At 43.1% G+C, this 13966-nt stretch overlaps 2 protein-coding genes across 3 annotated transcripts in view; both read left to right on the top strand.

Annotated features, from left to right (window-relative positions):
* LOC135333478 (ATP-binding cassette sub-family F member 3-like) overlaps positions 1-13861 on the top strand; it is a 51372-nt gene extending 37511 nt beyond the window's left edge. The window contains exons 1-12 of one of the 2 annotated variants that reach the window (XR_010393918.1): positions 1135-1199; positions 1786-1941; positions 2170-2374; positions 9104-9233; positions 9304-9594; positions 9675-9743; positions 9805-9911; positions 10153-10256; positions 10641-10793; positions 11333-12076; positions 12591-12722; positions 13493-13861. The gene's annotated coding sequence lies outside the window, so the exon portion shown is untranslated. Of the gene's footprint in view, positions 1-1134; positions 1200-1785; positions 1942-2169; positions 2375-9103; positions 9234-9303; positions 9595-9674; positions 9744-9804; positions 9912-10152; positions 10257-10640; positions 10794-11332; positions 12077-12590; positions 12723-13492 lie in introns of those variants that run through there. The other variant, XM_064528453.1, reaches the window with a different exon arrangement.
* LOC135333432 (E3 ubiquitin-protein ligase TRIM71-like) lies at positions 6442-8949 on the top strand. The gene is made up of 2 exons (XM_064528405.1): positions 6442-6532; positions 6665-8949. Exon 2 carries the CDS (start codon positions 6675-6677, stop codon positions 8877-8879), a length of 2205 nt encoding a protein of 734 aa, XP_064384475.1. The 5' UTR covers positions 6442-6532; positions 6665-6674; the 3' UTR covers positions 8880-8949.
* Positions 13862-13966: the final 105 nt, after the last annotated feature.

The raw sequence follows: 13966 nt of genomic DNA, 5'->3' as shown, positions 1-13966 counted from the left end.
TCATAAAGCCAGCTCTCTGGGGAAGCTGAAAGTAAGGGTGGTTTTACTTCCCTATGTCCCCTCCAGCACTGGAGTCAAGGTCAACTTCACTCTGAGCTCCCCTCAAGGTTGCTTCTCTTGGTCAGTGTACCTACTGTGTGTGTGTAGGGGAGGGGGGATACTGGTGCAAGCTGTGACCCTGAGTTACAGTCAATAGTTAATTAAGCTTGGTGCAAAGATTTAGGCCTAAAAACAATTTTAACGTGGCTTAATATTGCTCGGTGAATTCCAGCGTCCAATAATTATTATATAATTATAGTGCAATAAAAATAATTAATGATTACGTATAATTATTATGCCACCCACACACACTCCCACCCACACACACTCCCACCCACACACACACACACTCCCACCAACACACACACACACACACACAGGTTGAACATTAAACCGGACATAGTGTCAGATATCTAACCATGCAGCTAGCATACTTGTAGTGATACATGTGTGTCTCTCCCCTCCCCTAACCACACCCCCTCTCACAAGTGCAGGTGTTGGCAAGTCCACCCTCCTCCGCTCTATGGCGTGTCGTGAGCTGCGTCTACCAGCTGGTGTGAGTGTACTACACGTGGAGCAAGAGGTCACCGGGGACAACACACTAGCACTGGATAGTGTACTCAAGTGTGACACTGAGAGAGTGCAGCTGCTCGCTATAGAGGGGGAGCTACTGGCCTCAGGGGACAAGGACACAGCAGCAGGCAGGTCTGTATACTAGGGGTGGGGGGAGGTGTTTTAAGTACAGTAAAATTACAATAATGAATTTTATTACCAAATAATTATTGGTGTCCAGCTATAATTAGGGTTACCAGTGTGTAGGTGTCCTAGTGTGTAGTGTACTGTGTGTTTGACTGCTAGTGAGCATTCGTGTGATTATGGTTTGTGTGTATATTTCAGTCACTTATTTTTCAGTACTTTATTTACCTTTCATCTGCCCCTCCCTCTGTATGTGTAGCGCTTCTGATGAGCTGGCTGAGGTATACCTTCCACTATAGGAGATAGACGCTGACAAAGCACCAGCAAGGTAACTGTACCCAGTAGATCAAGTACCATCTTACACACTGTGCTCACTCACTCACAGAGCTGGCTGTATTCTGGCTGGTCTGGGGTTCACTCCACAGAAGAATGAGATTTTATCTGGCCAGGACACTGTTTGCAAGGTAAGCAGTTTTTTAGAGACGGAAGTGCTGACATTAATTAATCTTCTGTTTTCTAGGGGAAGGCGTGAGTGTTTTTTTCAAAATCAGGCCTGTTTTCAGAGCTATCTTTTAGTTGCCATAACTTGAATTCCGTGGATACAATTTCAATGATTTTCTGATTTTCTGATTTTCTGAAAGCTTAGAAAGAGACTTGTCATCAAAGTTTATATTTGAGAGATAACAGTATTTCCCAATTTGGCCATACCATGAATAATAGCCCATGGTCCAAGGCGGAAAATGACAAATTTCCCCAACAAAATTTCGGATCGAAACACATCATTTGAAAGGTCTCTTCTAAGCTTTCAGAAAATCATAACATTTTTGACATTGGATCAACGGTATTAAAGTAATGGCTGTTGAAAAATCAGGTTTGTTTTTAGAGCTATCTTTTAGAGGCCATAACTTGTGTTAGGAACGTCCTATTTAACAAACTCAAAGACTCATTCTGTAGTTCTGAGAAAGCACTATTGTATACAATTAAAGTGTCTTAAAACCGCTAATTGCTCGCAGTGCCAAAGCTCACTAATTTGTGTGTCCTATGCTGTAGATGTGGGAACACGGAACCATCGTCGGTTGTGTGCAGTGTATTATAGTCGTACCCCCGGGTTTGAAGTGATCCATGGACTACTGGACCGTGTCATGTAGCTGCTGGAGGTGTCCTTCACCAAAGATGGCAGTGGATACTTCCTCAAGGCAGCTGAAGGTGAGGGTTGCATAAGCACAGCTGTGTATGTGTGTTAGGGACTTGTGAAGGAACTACTGTATATGCATTCAGTCCAGTTTGTTGGAATGGCCTTGAGGTTTTTTGAAGTGTATGTGTTGGGAAGATTATTTTGTCAGAAAATTAATTCCTACAACTACACTTGCTCACTGCCCACACTTCTGCACTGCTTGTGTTTACCGCCCCCTCCCCTGCACACACACTCCACAGACTCTACCTATTTCCCGGGCCGTTGTGCAGAGGTGTGTGTACGTGGGAAGGTGATCGGGAAACTAGGCGTGCTCCATCCTGGTGTGTCTGTTGTGCAGCTCTAGTGTGTGTGAGACTGGGAGGTGTGTCTGGTGCAGCTGTTCTCACGGCCTCCTCCAACCAGTACCTGCCCTCCGTACTCTCCAGGGAGAACCTATCTCCTCAGGTTAGTGTGTGTTCATCATGACCTCCTTGACAGTATGTACCCAGGTGTGTGTTTAGGGTCAATACTGCAAGGTCATGTACTGTACATAATTATGTCATGTACATATAATTATAGCCTGGATCCCAGGGTAGGCCAGTGAACGAGGCTAGTACATATAATCCTTTTGTTTGTAGTTAGTGTGCTTTAGTAACCATTAAAGATCTAACGTACTCTTCTTGAGGGGAGGGGTAGTTAACAGCCATAACTTTAGTACCGTTGATCCAATGTCATTATTTGCTTAAAGCGACTTTCAAATGATGTGCTTGGCAACATTTGAAAGGTATATCTTACAGAATGTCAGAAAATCGTTGAAATTGAATGCCCAAAGATCGTACTATTGTTTTATGTAGTAGTCAGAATCTTGAGCAAAATGTAACCCACGTGATAACGTTAGAATTTTTCTCTCCATTTTGAGGATGTTCTTTCTTTGCAGCTAATTTTAATACCATGACGATATCGATATTGTGTTTAGGCTCTATCTGGGTATCATCTTACGTTTAGGTGTTTTGTGGCTTGTAGCTACATGTACAATCAGTGTAAGATCTAACCTTGATTCTGACAATGTGGATTCGCTAATTACTTGTGTGTGTGTTTGGAAAGGGGGCATGTATAAGATCTAACCTTGGTTACAGGGGCATAGTCAGGATTTTGAGGATGAGGGTGCTACCATGATGAAAGAGGGCGCGGAGCGCCGAAATTTGGTTGACCGGAAGCCACACCTCTTATTAATGACGTAATAATTAATAGTTGGGCTTGGCCCAATCTTCTATTTGCATAGAGAAGCCTATTTTGCTACGAAAGAGAACTAGTCTATAGATCTAAGCCAGAATAGCTAACAGTTTAAAGACCAATTCGTTTTGCTTGCCTACTAGCTAGCTAACTGCAGCAAGATCTGGAAGAGAAGGGGGTGCTCAGCTAGACAATCAGGTACACTTTGTGTACAATCTCAGATAGAAAGAGGGTGCTTGAGCACCATGAGCCCCCCCTGTCTACGCCCCTGGGTTGGATTTGCCATTAGTCCATAATTAAAAGGTCTATTTATGTTGAGTTTCACCTTCATAAAGTTAACTTTGTCATACTTCACTGAAATTCAAAGTTTCATATACCATTGGATTCCTTGTTAAAAAGCGCTTCTATCTATATGCTGTAGAGCTGGTAAGCTCCAACCAGGCATTTCCATGTAGAAGTCCCAGGCATACTTAAGGTTACGGTATACTAATTGCTCATGAATAATTCATAAGATATTTATTTTCTTTATTTCTCATCACTACATTGTTTTTGTAACTTGCAATGATTATCAATGAAAAGAGATCATGAAACAATGCTAGCTATTATTGTAGCTAAAAGTATCTATGTCTTGTAATCCAATGAAGTGGTCTGAGGTCAGCTGGAAAAAACTGAAAATTTTGGCATCAAGTTTTGTTGACTGCATAGCTTCCAGGTTGTCTTTCTGACCAGTATTCGATGCCTAAAGATTTACTGGAGGGCGACTCGAAGAGATCTTGTTCATAGAGACCTTACAGCAAAAAATATATCCTTGTTACTACTCTACAGTCGCCATATTAGCCTACAAAAACAGCTAGAAATGGCCGTAACTTTGTTTCAACTTACTCTCGTGGGAAAAACTCTTCGAGTCGCCCTGCCCCTTTATTCGTATAATAAGAAACAGCAGACTATACGGTAAGGAGGGGTTTCCTGATGCTTAGAATTGACGACAAGTGACCGTTGCCAGATGAGAGCCATTTTACTAGTGAACTGCATTGAACACCCACGCAAATTTGAGCGTGGGTGGGAACTGTATACCGTAACCTTAATTATTTACTGATTCAGTCCGTATCCTAGGTGATGTCCAGTAATTATATTATATAATTACTTCCCCCAGGCACTATTCTTATAATCTACTTCCTCAGCAGATTTGAATTGATACGATGCATCTTGGTTTATTGCATGCGATAAAATTCAAAAATGTTTTGTAAGCTTGACAGTATTGATAGCTCTTGCTCTGTGCTTTCTCAGTAGTCAAGGCTGTGGCTCAGAAGTAGAGGATTACAAGTAGACTGTGGTGTTATTGACAATAACAGACTAGTTCAGAGCTACAGTACGCAGTACAGGTAGCTAGCTAGCTACATGTACAAACCTCGCAGCTGCATTTAGTGGGTGGGCGGGTCTGGTCAAAGTTTATGCATGGCTTCCAGCTAGCTGAACCTAGCTAGCTCATGTAGCTCCACAGTAGTACTGCTAGTTCTATGCCTGTAACTGTTCTAACTGAGGCTGTGAGAGCAAGTTTGTTCAAATGACTGTTTTACTGTTTTTGCAGTAAATAAATCAGTTGTTGACTGGTTGCCTAGTAATTATGGCTTATAACCAACCTCAGCCTGGGCTGCGCCCTCGGCATTGGTTGTTTATAAGCCATAATTACTAGTCAACCAGTCAATAACTATAACTTGTCCACCACATAAAACATGAATGAAGCCATAATTGACCACATAACTTCCGCGGTTGAACTCAACACAAATAGATTTTAGTTTTGTAGGTAATCTGTGTAAGCGTGCGAGTGGTTGTAGTACGTGATCCATAAAGTGGGCAGAAGGGGAGAGCATGGAATTAGAATGGGAAATTATTGGTCGTACCGGGGTAGTGTCGTACATATTTTGTGGATTCGGTATTCCATAGAACCATAGATTGAAGAGTTAGAGGGATAGGAAATGGAGTGGTGCACGTGATGATTTTACATTATATCTGCAGTGGAGCCTCGAAAATTATCCGCGTTACGAGGCTATTAAGTACATTTTTGCCAGGTAACTCCCAAAGCTGTGTTTCCTCGAGACATCATCTCTTTCAGCAATTTATAACACGCCTAGTCCATGAGCCACGTGTAGTACTTGCTAATGACTGACCACACCCAGTAAAAAGAATAAAGTTATATAATTATGTTCCCAAGGCTGTTTTAGAGCTATTGGAACATATAACGTGTAAGCGTGCTGGTTATGACTACTACAATAGGTATAGACCTTGAAATATAAGTGAGTTGCACGGACTAAGCAGAGTTACTTGTAGTTTATTATGCACTGAGTGTAGAAATAGATATTGTTGTGATGGCCTCGATTAAACCGCAGCGTGAAAAATGTCTGGTGGTTTCTTGTAGTTGATGTTCTATCTTGAGTTGGTGTTGTTGTGTTAATCTGTACGTACTTTGGTCACAGAGTACAAGAGAGCATTGTTGTATGTAGTCGTCCGTATCTATGCCAAGATTTGTGTCTGCTGGTTTTATGGTGACTTTGGTTCTTTGTTTTTTAAGTTTGGCGAGGGCATATCGTGTGTTTGTTCAGGTTGGATGTTGTTTGGTTAAATATGAGTGGTAGTTTGTCGTCCAATTTGTTTGGTCAATGTACGCTTCTAATTTATAAAGTGGGCATTCTGAATATACTTGAGTTTAAGTTACATAATTCGATTTTGGTAAATTTCATTCGTCTGTTGATTGTTTCGTCTCTGTCTCGCTGGGTATCTCCTGGTGCGTTGTTGAGCTTGTATATATTGCTCATCCCTTCAACACTGGATTATTGTCATTAGCAAGAAAAGTTTTGATACGTAAATATCCCGACCACAAGAGAAGGCCGGTGGTGTGAGTGGGTGGGGCAATGGAGTCCACTCAACCATGCATCTCATGGACCCAATTAAGAGTGTTCTAACATAATTATACACATAGAGATTATCATCCGTATGTATGTATGTATGTATGTATGCTGATTTTTGTTTATGATGAATTTGAATACATTTTGTGATCTTGTGTGTGTGCATTGGCATGGGTGCATGATGTGAGATCAATTTCAACATGGTATGGAGTGTTGTTAACATGGAGGGTGACATTGTATGAGTGTGTGTTGTCTGTATCTCAGGCAATTGGTCAGAGGGCTAGCAATAGAGTGGGTGTAGAATGTTGCTAGGCAATATAGCCACAAGTATGTGTGTACCATTATGGTCTAACCATAATCAATACTTTGATCCTATGAATATTGTTGTGCATGCATCCCCTGACCTGTCACTGTGAGAGCTGTGAGTCTATAGCTGCTTTTGCCAAGCTTTGAGCTTTTCTTTCTACTACTAAACACTTTTCTAAAGGTGAGCATAATTATTGTACACGTTCTGATACATTCGTTTGTAGTTTTCGTTGCTTGAATTCTTTGCTATTATTATTATAAAGCTTGACACGCCCCCTTTTTAGCCTATTGTTATCCTTTTCTCTCCCCTCAGTTTTGTGTCAATGGCTGAGAGGTCGAGTGCTGCTCAAGAAGCTCTCTCCAAAGTGGAGGACCAGCTGTCATGCCTAGTCTGTCTGGAGCCCTACACCAACCCTCGACTGCTCTCCTGTTTCCACGTCTACTGTCAACATTGTCTCGAGGATATAGTTGCCCACAATCGACAAGGCCAGCTGGAATGCCCCAAGTGTCACCGGCCCACCCCCCTACCCCCCACTGGTGTGAGTGGCCTCCAGGCTGCCTTCAATGTACACCATCTCTTTGACATCCAGGAAACACTAAAAAAGATTAAAGAGCACCAGAAATTGGCCTGTGAAAAATGCTCTAAAACAACTCGTAAAGCCACCAGCTTTTGCCGACAATGCACCAAGTTCATCTGCGATATGTGTACGACTATACACAAAGAGTACGAGGAGTTCGAAGGTCACGAAGTTGTTACTCTTGAAAAAGTAGAGGGAGATTTGATTCGCTTGGTCTCCCCAAAGAAGACGTCCCCTCGCTGCCCTAAACACGACGAGAAAATGACTCTTTATTGTGAACCTTGTGGGGAGTTGATTTGCCGAGATTGCATCATTCATATACACAAAGACCACAAGTACTGTGTGATTGCCGACACCTTTGAGAGCCACAAGAAAGAGATCCTGGACTCCCTGGGACCCGTTGAGAAACAGCTAGAGGCCACTGACACAGCTCTCGTCAATCTGGATGGACGATATGCCGAAATTGTTGAACACGGAGGAAAAATTGCGACCAATATCCACTCGAAATTTGATGAGATTCGTCGAGCTCTTGATGCTCGTGAGGGGGAGCTTATGGCGGAGTTGGAAGGCCACACCCAACAACAGCTCAAGAGCCTCTCTGCTCAGCGAGAGGAGGTGGAGATCCTCCAAACCCAACGTAGCAGCTGCCTGCATTTCGTGAGGGAGAGCATTCGTACCGGGTCTCCAGGAGACGTGCTCAAGATGAAGCAAGGTGTGGTGAAGCAAGTGAGAGAGCTGGTGGACACCTTTGACCCCAACACCCTAGAGCCTCGTGAGACAACCAACACCTGTTTTGTGCCTTCTGCTCAGCTAGTCAAAGATTGCAAGAAATTTGGTGCCTTGTGTTGTGTTAATATTCCTCAAAAAGCAATCGCTGGACAAAATATAACTGCATATTGTCGATTCCTCTCCGCCAAAAATTCTACACCGCCAGAAGCCAAACTTATTTCGAAAATAACTGACCAAGCCACAAAATGTGTTGTGAAGGAACGAGGGAAGGGAGAGTACGAGATCTCCTACCAGCCGACAGTGGGCGGGGCCAGCGAGCTGATCGTGAGAGTGGGTGGAGAGGAGGTGGCAGGAAGTCCATTCCCTGTGGCAGTCAAGACTCTAATCGATAAACTAGGAACTGTTATCAAGACTATCAATGATCTCAAGATACCTCGAAGTGTGACACTCAACCAAGCTGGGGAGATAATTGTGGCTGAACTTGATTCTGGTATTGTCTCAATATTTAGCCCCACAGGAGACAAGCTGCGAACATTAGACACTCGAGGCACAGCTGTTGGGGAGATGAAGATACCTCAAGTTGTAGCAGTGGACGGTGATGACAATATTCTGGTGGTGGATAATGGTAATCATCGACTGTTGAGTTTCTCACCTGGAGGAGACTTGATAGCAGCGGTAGGTAGTCATGGCAATGATCCTGGACAGTTTATCGATCCTTGTGGTGTTTGTGTGAACAGTGTCAATGGGAAGGTGTATGTGGTTGATAACCGTGCTCACTGTGTTCACATCTTCAACTCTGACCTCACCTTCTGCAGCAAGTTCGGCAGTGAAGGCAGTGGTAATGGACAGTTTAACTCTCCCGATGACGTTGCATCCGATCGTAGTGGTTGTGTGTATGTGGTTGATTATCTTAATGCTCGAGTGCAAGTCTTCACACCCGATGGTGGCTATCTGAGGCAGTTTGGGAAGAGTGGCAGTGGAAATGGAGAACTTAGCTGCCCTGGCAGCATCTGTGTGGACAGTGATGATCGTGTGTATGTGGCAGAGAATGGGAACGATCGTGTCTCAGTGTTCACGTGTGAGGGAGTGTTTCTCAAGTCGTTTGGATCACAGGGATCTAGACCAGGACAGTTCAACTGTCCTTATGGCATAGCAGTAGACCAGTGTGGTGTGGTGTATGTGTCTGATTTTGGCAACAATAGAGTGCAAATATTTTCCTAGTTTATTTTTGTTATTAAATTGTTGAGTTATTGTAACATTGCTAATGAATATTGAAATTGAAACCAGTGAATTCTTTGCCCATGCTGTCAATTGTGTGGACCTAATAATTATTGTTAAGTTTCACAGCTAAAGCATACGTAGTCCTGTGTACGTGTGTACTGAGTCTCTCCTGTTATAGTCGTACCTTTAGTATCGTACCTCACCCCACCCCCCATCTGCTGCAGGGTCTCCATGGTGACATAGTGCTGGTGGCGGGCGTCAACACTGGTACGACCAAGGACAATGTCCGTCTGATTCAACTATCAGCTATTCCTGGCACTTCAGGATTCATCACCAGGGCATGTATGACAACAGGTGAGTACCCCAAGGCAACAACGTGACAACACTGTATACCCCACACCACATACCCCTCTACACACACCAGGCACGGGAGAAGGCGTGGCAGCTAGGGGGTGGAGCCTGATATCATCAAGCTACTAGTCATTGAGAACATGATGCTACCACCCTCCATGGATGTGTACAATCTGCCACGTACTGTCCTTTGTCAAGTATCGGGTGGAGAGGCGGAAGCATGGGAGGTCAGAGGTCATCACCATACCATCAGAGCAATATTGATTGGAGCTGACCAATACAACAGTGCAGAGACTCCACCCACAGAGGTCAAGGGTCACCGAACTGGTGGTGGGCTACACTGAAGCCATCCTACAAGACATCAGTATCCTAATATTGTATTTGTGTGTGCAGTTGCTTAGAGGCTTTGTTGATGATGTCACCATTTTCTTAGCCACCCTCCAGACATGTTACACACTCCATCAGCCTCTAAACCAAGTGCTGGAATACACGTCGTCCCTCCTCATCACCTTGGTGAGCAAAGGGTTAAACAAACAATGCTGATTGTGCATTCTTATGATTATCCCTTCTCCAGGTTTCTCCATCGCCCCCGGCAACAACTGGATGTTGGAGGTAGGTAGAGACTACGCCATCACTGTGAATGTGTTTGACAAAATGAACCACAAGATTATCATTACTGAGGTCAGCCCAACACACACACACACACACACACACACACACACACACACACACACACACACACACACACACTAGACACTTCTATATTTAGCTTGTAATTATATACAAGATAACGCTAGGTATACTCCATTCCATGAGTTTGGATAATTATAGCCAGGCACGTACAGCCACACCACGTGCATGCTCCTGATAGTGGATCATTGTCTCCTTGCTAAATAATACACAGCTACATTTGTCCTTGCAGAACCTCTTGTGCCTGCCGAGCCTGTTTCCATGACGATACGACCAGTGATTGGTCATATGCCAGCCTGCCCTCTATTAACTCAGACCAACAATCACAATATTCAGGTACACTTGCTGCACTGTAGTTATCGTAATTACATAATTGTCTACAGTTCCGGTGCAGAGTATTGCAATATAGTGTACGTGTTGATGGACTCTATAGTTGCTTTGAGTGACCCCGCGTCTGTTGTCAAGCTTATAAGTACAATTGTGCATTGAAAATGTCAGTTTTCTAGCACTGAATAATTCATTGATTGTTGTCAGGTTTAACTGCCCCCCCACATACACACACACACACAGCTCCTACCCCCCACACACACACGCAGCTCCTACCCCCCCCCACACACACACACAGCTCCTACCCCCCCCCCCCCCACACACACACACACAGCTCAGGCCTACCCCCCCCACACACGCACACAATACTTTCAATGTCTTAATTGCCTGCAGTTCCTGTGTGTCCTTTGAACCAAAATTGAAATAACACTGTATGGGGCCAGGGCGTTTGACAACTTCACATCACTGCATGGACGTGGTGATCGTCCAATCAGAATGCTCTACCTACCCCCCAGACCTCCTCACTACAACACAAGGACTCAGATAGTAAGTGTGTTGTTGAGGGGGACAACTTTTGCCACTGATTTTAGCATACCATTACTTTGATAGAACTTCCTAAGAGTTACATGTGTACAGTGGTGGCTGTACCACTTTGAGAACCTGTAACTTGAATTTCGGTGGTCTGATTTCAATTTTCTGAAGTTATGGGAGCTTTTTTTAAGTTAAATGGAGCTCATTCATTTGGTATGCTTAAAATTGATCATAATTATAGCCAGATTTCAGCTAAATACCATGGACTACAGTCCTGGTCTTTTTCTGACATTTTGTTGCTCATAATGTGGGGGTTGATTGTGCTATTTCATAAAACCATAAAACCATTGAAATTGTACCACCAGAACATAATGTAGTCTGGTATCCCAGTATCATAAGGTTGGTGGAATTGTGTTGACTGCATGCAACGTGTATACTAGTACACAGTACATGTAATTCTTTATTATACTGCACACCATACTGTACTTATCCACACGCCCACACACACACACACACACACACACACACACACACACACACACACACACACACAGCTCCCTGAGTGTCAATTTCTTTCTTTCTCTCCTCCTTCGCAATCCACCAGAACTGACGTCTAATGAAATACTGTTCTTCAATCACCCTCTAAACAAGGGCGCCCTCACTATAACCCACGGCTCTGATCATTCCTGATAATGTCATTGAGTTACTTGACTGTTTGCAGCACCCAGACACTGGTGAGGTTCATGACCTCCCGACCCTCATAACCAAGCACCAGGTGGTGGAGATCAACGACCCAGTGCAAGTGACCCCCAAACACCTCGTCATTCTCTGGGACCCCCAAACAGAGTTCAAATACCAGCACCAATTGAATGTGAGTGTGCTAGCTAGCTTGTTGAGAGCTAAACCTGTGTAGGGTACCAGCTACATAGGCTTGTACATGGCTTGTAATAATAATTACCGTATAGCGAGTAATTTACGTGAGGTAGAAATGTTCGTATTTTTCGTATTGTAGAGCATCATACAAAAATGAAAACTGCTCTACCGCTAGGTTAAACGTCACTATCCTGAGCTGTACCAATATTTAGAATACAAAGTGCACGTAAGAACAGTTCATACGAACATTTGCATCAAAGAAAAGTGTAGTAGACAGTTGTATAATTCAGATTGTAATACATTTTTTATATCAGGTGACTGAATGGTCTTGTGAGGTGGAGGGGATTGCTCACCACTAGGACCAAGGGGAAGTCCCTAGTGGTAGCCATGGATACCAAAAACACGGCTCACTTTGATAAACAGAGGTACCGTACATTGTATTGCTAGGAGCTCATAAAGAGGATTATACAACTCCCACGCACACTCCATTCTAATCTCCTGTTTAGTAATAAATGGCCGAAATTGATGACTTAGCATGCAGGGGAGGGTTAGTTGAACATCTTTCAATAGCCATAACTTTAGTTCCGTTGATCTAATGTCAAAACTCTCACGATACTTTTTTCTGAAAGCTTAGAAAGAGACCTTTCAAATTATGTTTTTCGATCTAAAATTTTGTTGCAGCCAGAATTTGTTGTTTTTCGGAAGTAATGAACTTTGAGGTCTCTTTCTAAGCTTACACAAAATCAGAAAATTGTTGAAATAATTATGATCCACTGAATTCAAGTTTTGGCAACGTAAACATGCAGTCCTCGGACCATTGATTAAACTGATGGGGTTGCTGAACGGCCATAACTTTATCACACACACACACACACACACACACACACACACACACACACACACACACACACACACACACACACCCCCACACACACGCAGCCACGGGGCAGACACTGCGTTGTGACGTATTTGTAGCCTCAATTGAGCATATTGAGATCACAACTCGTACGAAGGAGCTGCTGTTGGGGGAGGAGCCCGAGCGTTTCAGTGTGCAGGCTTTTTACGAGGAAGGTACGTACGTTTCAAAGGGGTTAATGTGGAAACAGTTACAGTTAAGTAGTGGGTGTGTCGATAGTCATCCATCACTATAGGTTTGCTGGGAAATTTTTAATCCATTCTCTAGAATTTATTTGTGTACCTAATTTGCTCGTTATTCTCTGACCCTTGTACTCAGAGATGTGCCCACAGAATAAGGCCTATAGTTTACTAGGATCATTTATGAGATGGAGGTTTGAAAAATTAAGATATTCCGGGCACACCACTGTCAGTGTGTACTGTATACCGTATAGCGGGTAGGGTATAAACTATCGTAGAATGACCGTTGAAATGTTTTCGCGGATTTAATTTTCACGGAATAGCAGCCTTTCTGCAGCCTGCATGCATGCGATATTAAATTCTAAACCTGTGTAGGGTACCAGCTACATAGTCTTGTACATGGCTTGTAATAATAATTATTATACGTGTATAATTATGATGATCCCATTTTGTACTACATCAGGAGTGCATGAACTCCTGGTACTATAATAATTATTATCGGGTTTAAAATACAGCGACTTTTCAATTACGAATTGCGAAATTCGCTCAATAGATTGGTCATGTAATTTCTCATTTATAGTTACAACACAATCAAGCTTGTACAGTGTCATTCACAATCCATTAACCTCTCATTGGATAGTACTGTCCCTATTCCTGTGTTGTACACTACTGTCTATTTAATTGTAGATTGTGTTATTTATGTTTATGTGAGCAATTTCCTGAACCTATTTTCCCTCCCCCCACAGTCTCGTGCATGGACAAAGATGATGTGTACAGTTTTAGAGTGCTTGCTTGTGAAGTGGTGAATGCCAGATTTCCTGAAGCTGCTGTATTTCTTGGTCTGCTATCGAGTATGGAAGGTGTATGGTGGGAGCTCCACCCACTCATCACCTCCTGTGTCTCTCACTCCCCTCAGGACAGACCCTCCATGGACACTGTGCTACACCACATCAAACAATTGGACTCTGTGACATTTAGTGTCGTGTGCATATATGTGTGAGTGTTTATCCCCCCCCCCCAATCATTACTATAATGTTCGTTATTATTTGTGTGAATTAGTTTGAATGATGTTTTTGTATAATGCTTAGTTATTTTGATGTACATTTATAGTTGAAAATTAATTTTAGACTTTCAGGTGTCAACATAGCCTCGACTCCAGCTTCTCAGCGGCTTGGAATCGAGGCTAGTGTCATAATTACAGCATGCATAGTACATACTTT

Source organism: Halichondria panicea, chromosome 3, assembly GCF_963675165.1.
Source record: "Halichondria panicea chromosome 3, odHalPani1.1, whole genome shotgun sequence".
Classification (NCBI taxonomy): Eukaryota; Metazoa; Porifera; class Demospongiae; order Suberitida; family Halichondriidae; genus Halichondria; species Halichondria panicea.
The sequence above is the reverse complement of the archived record's forward strand: the minus strand, read 5'-3'. Positions and strand labels throughout refer to the sequence as shown.

Excerpts from the sequence above, each read along its gene's own strand:
- LOC135333432 (XM_064528405.1), top strand. The coding sequence starts at position 6,675 with ATGGCTGAGAGGTCGAGTGCTGCTCAAGAAGCTCTCTCCAAAGTGGAG.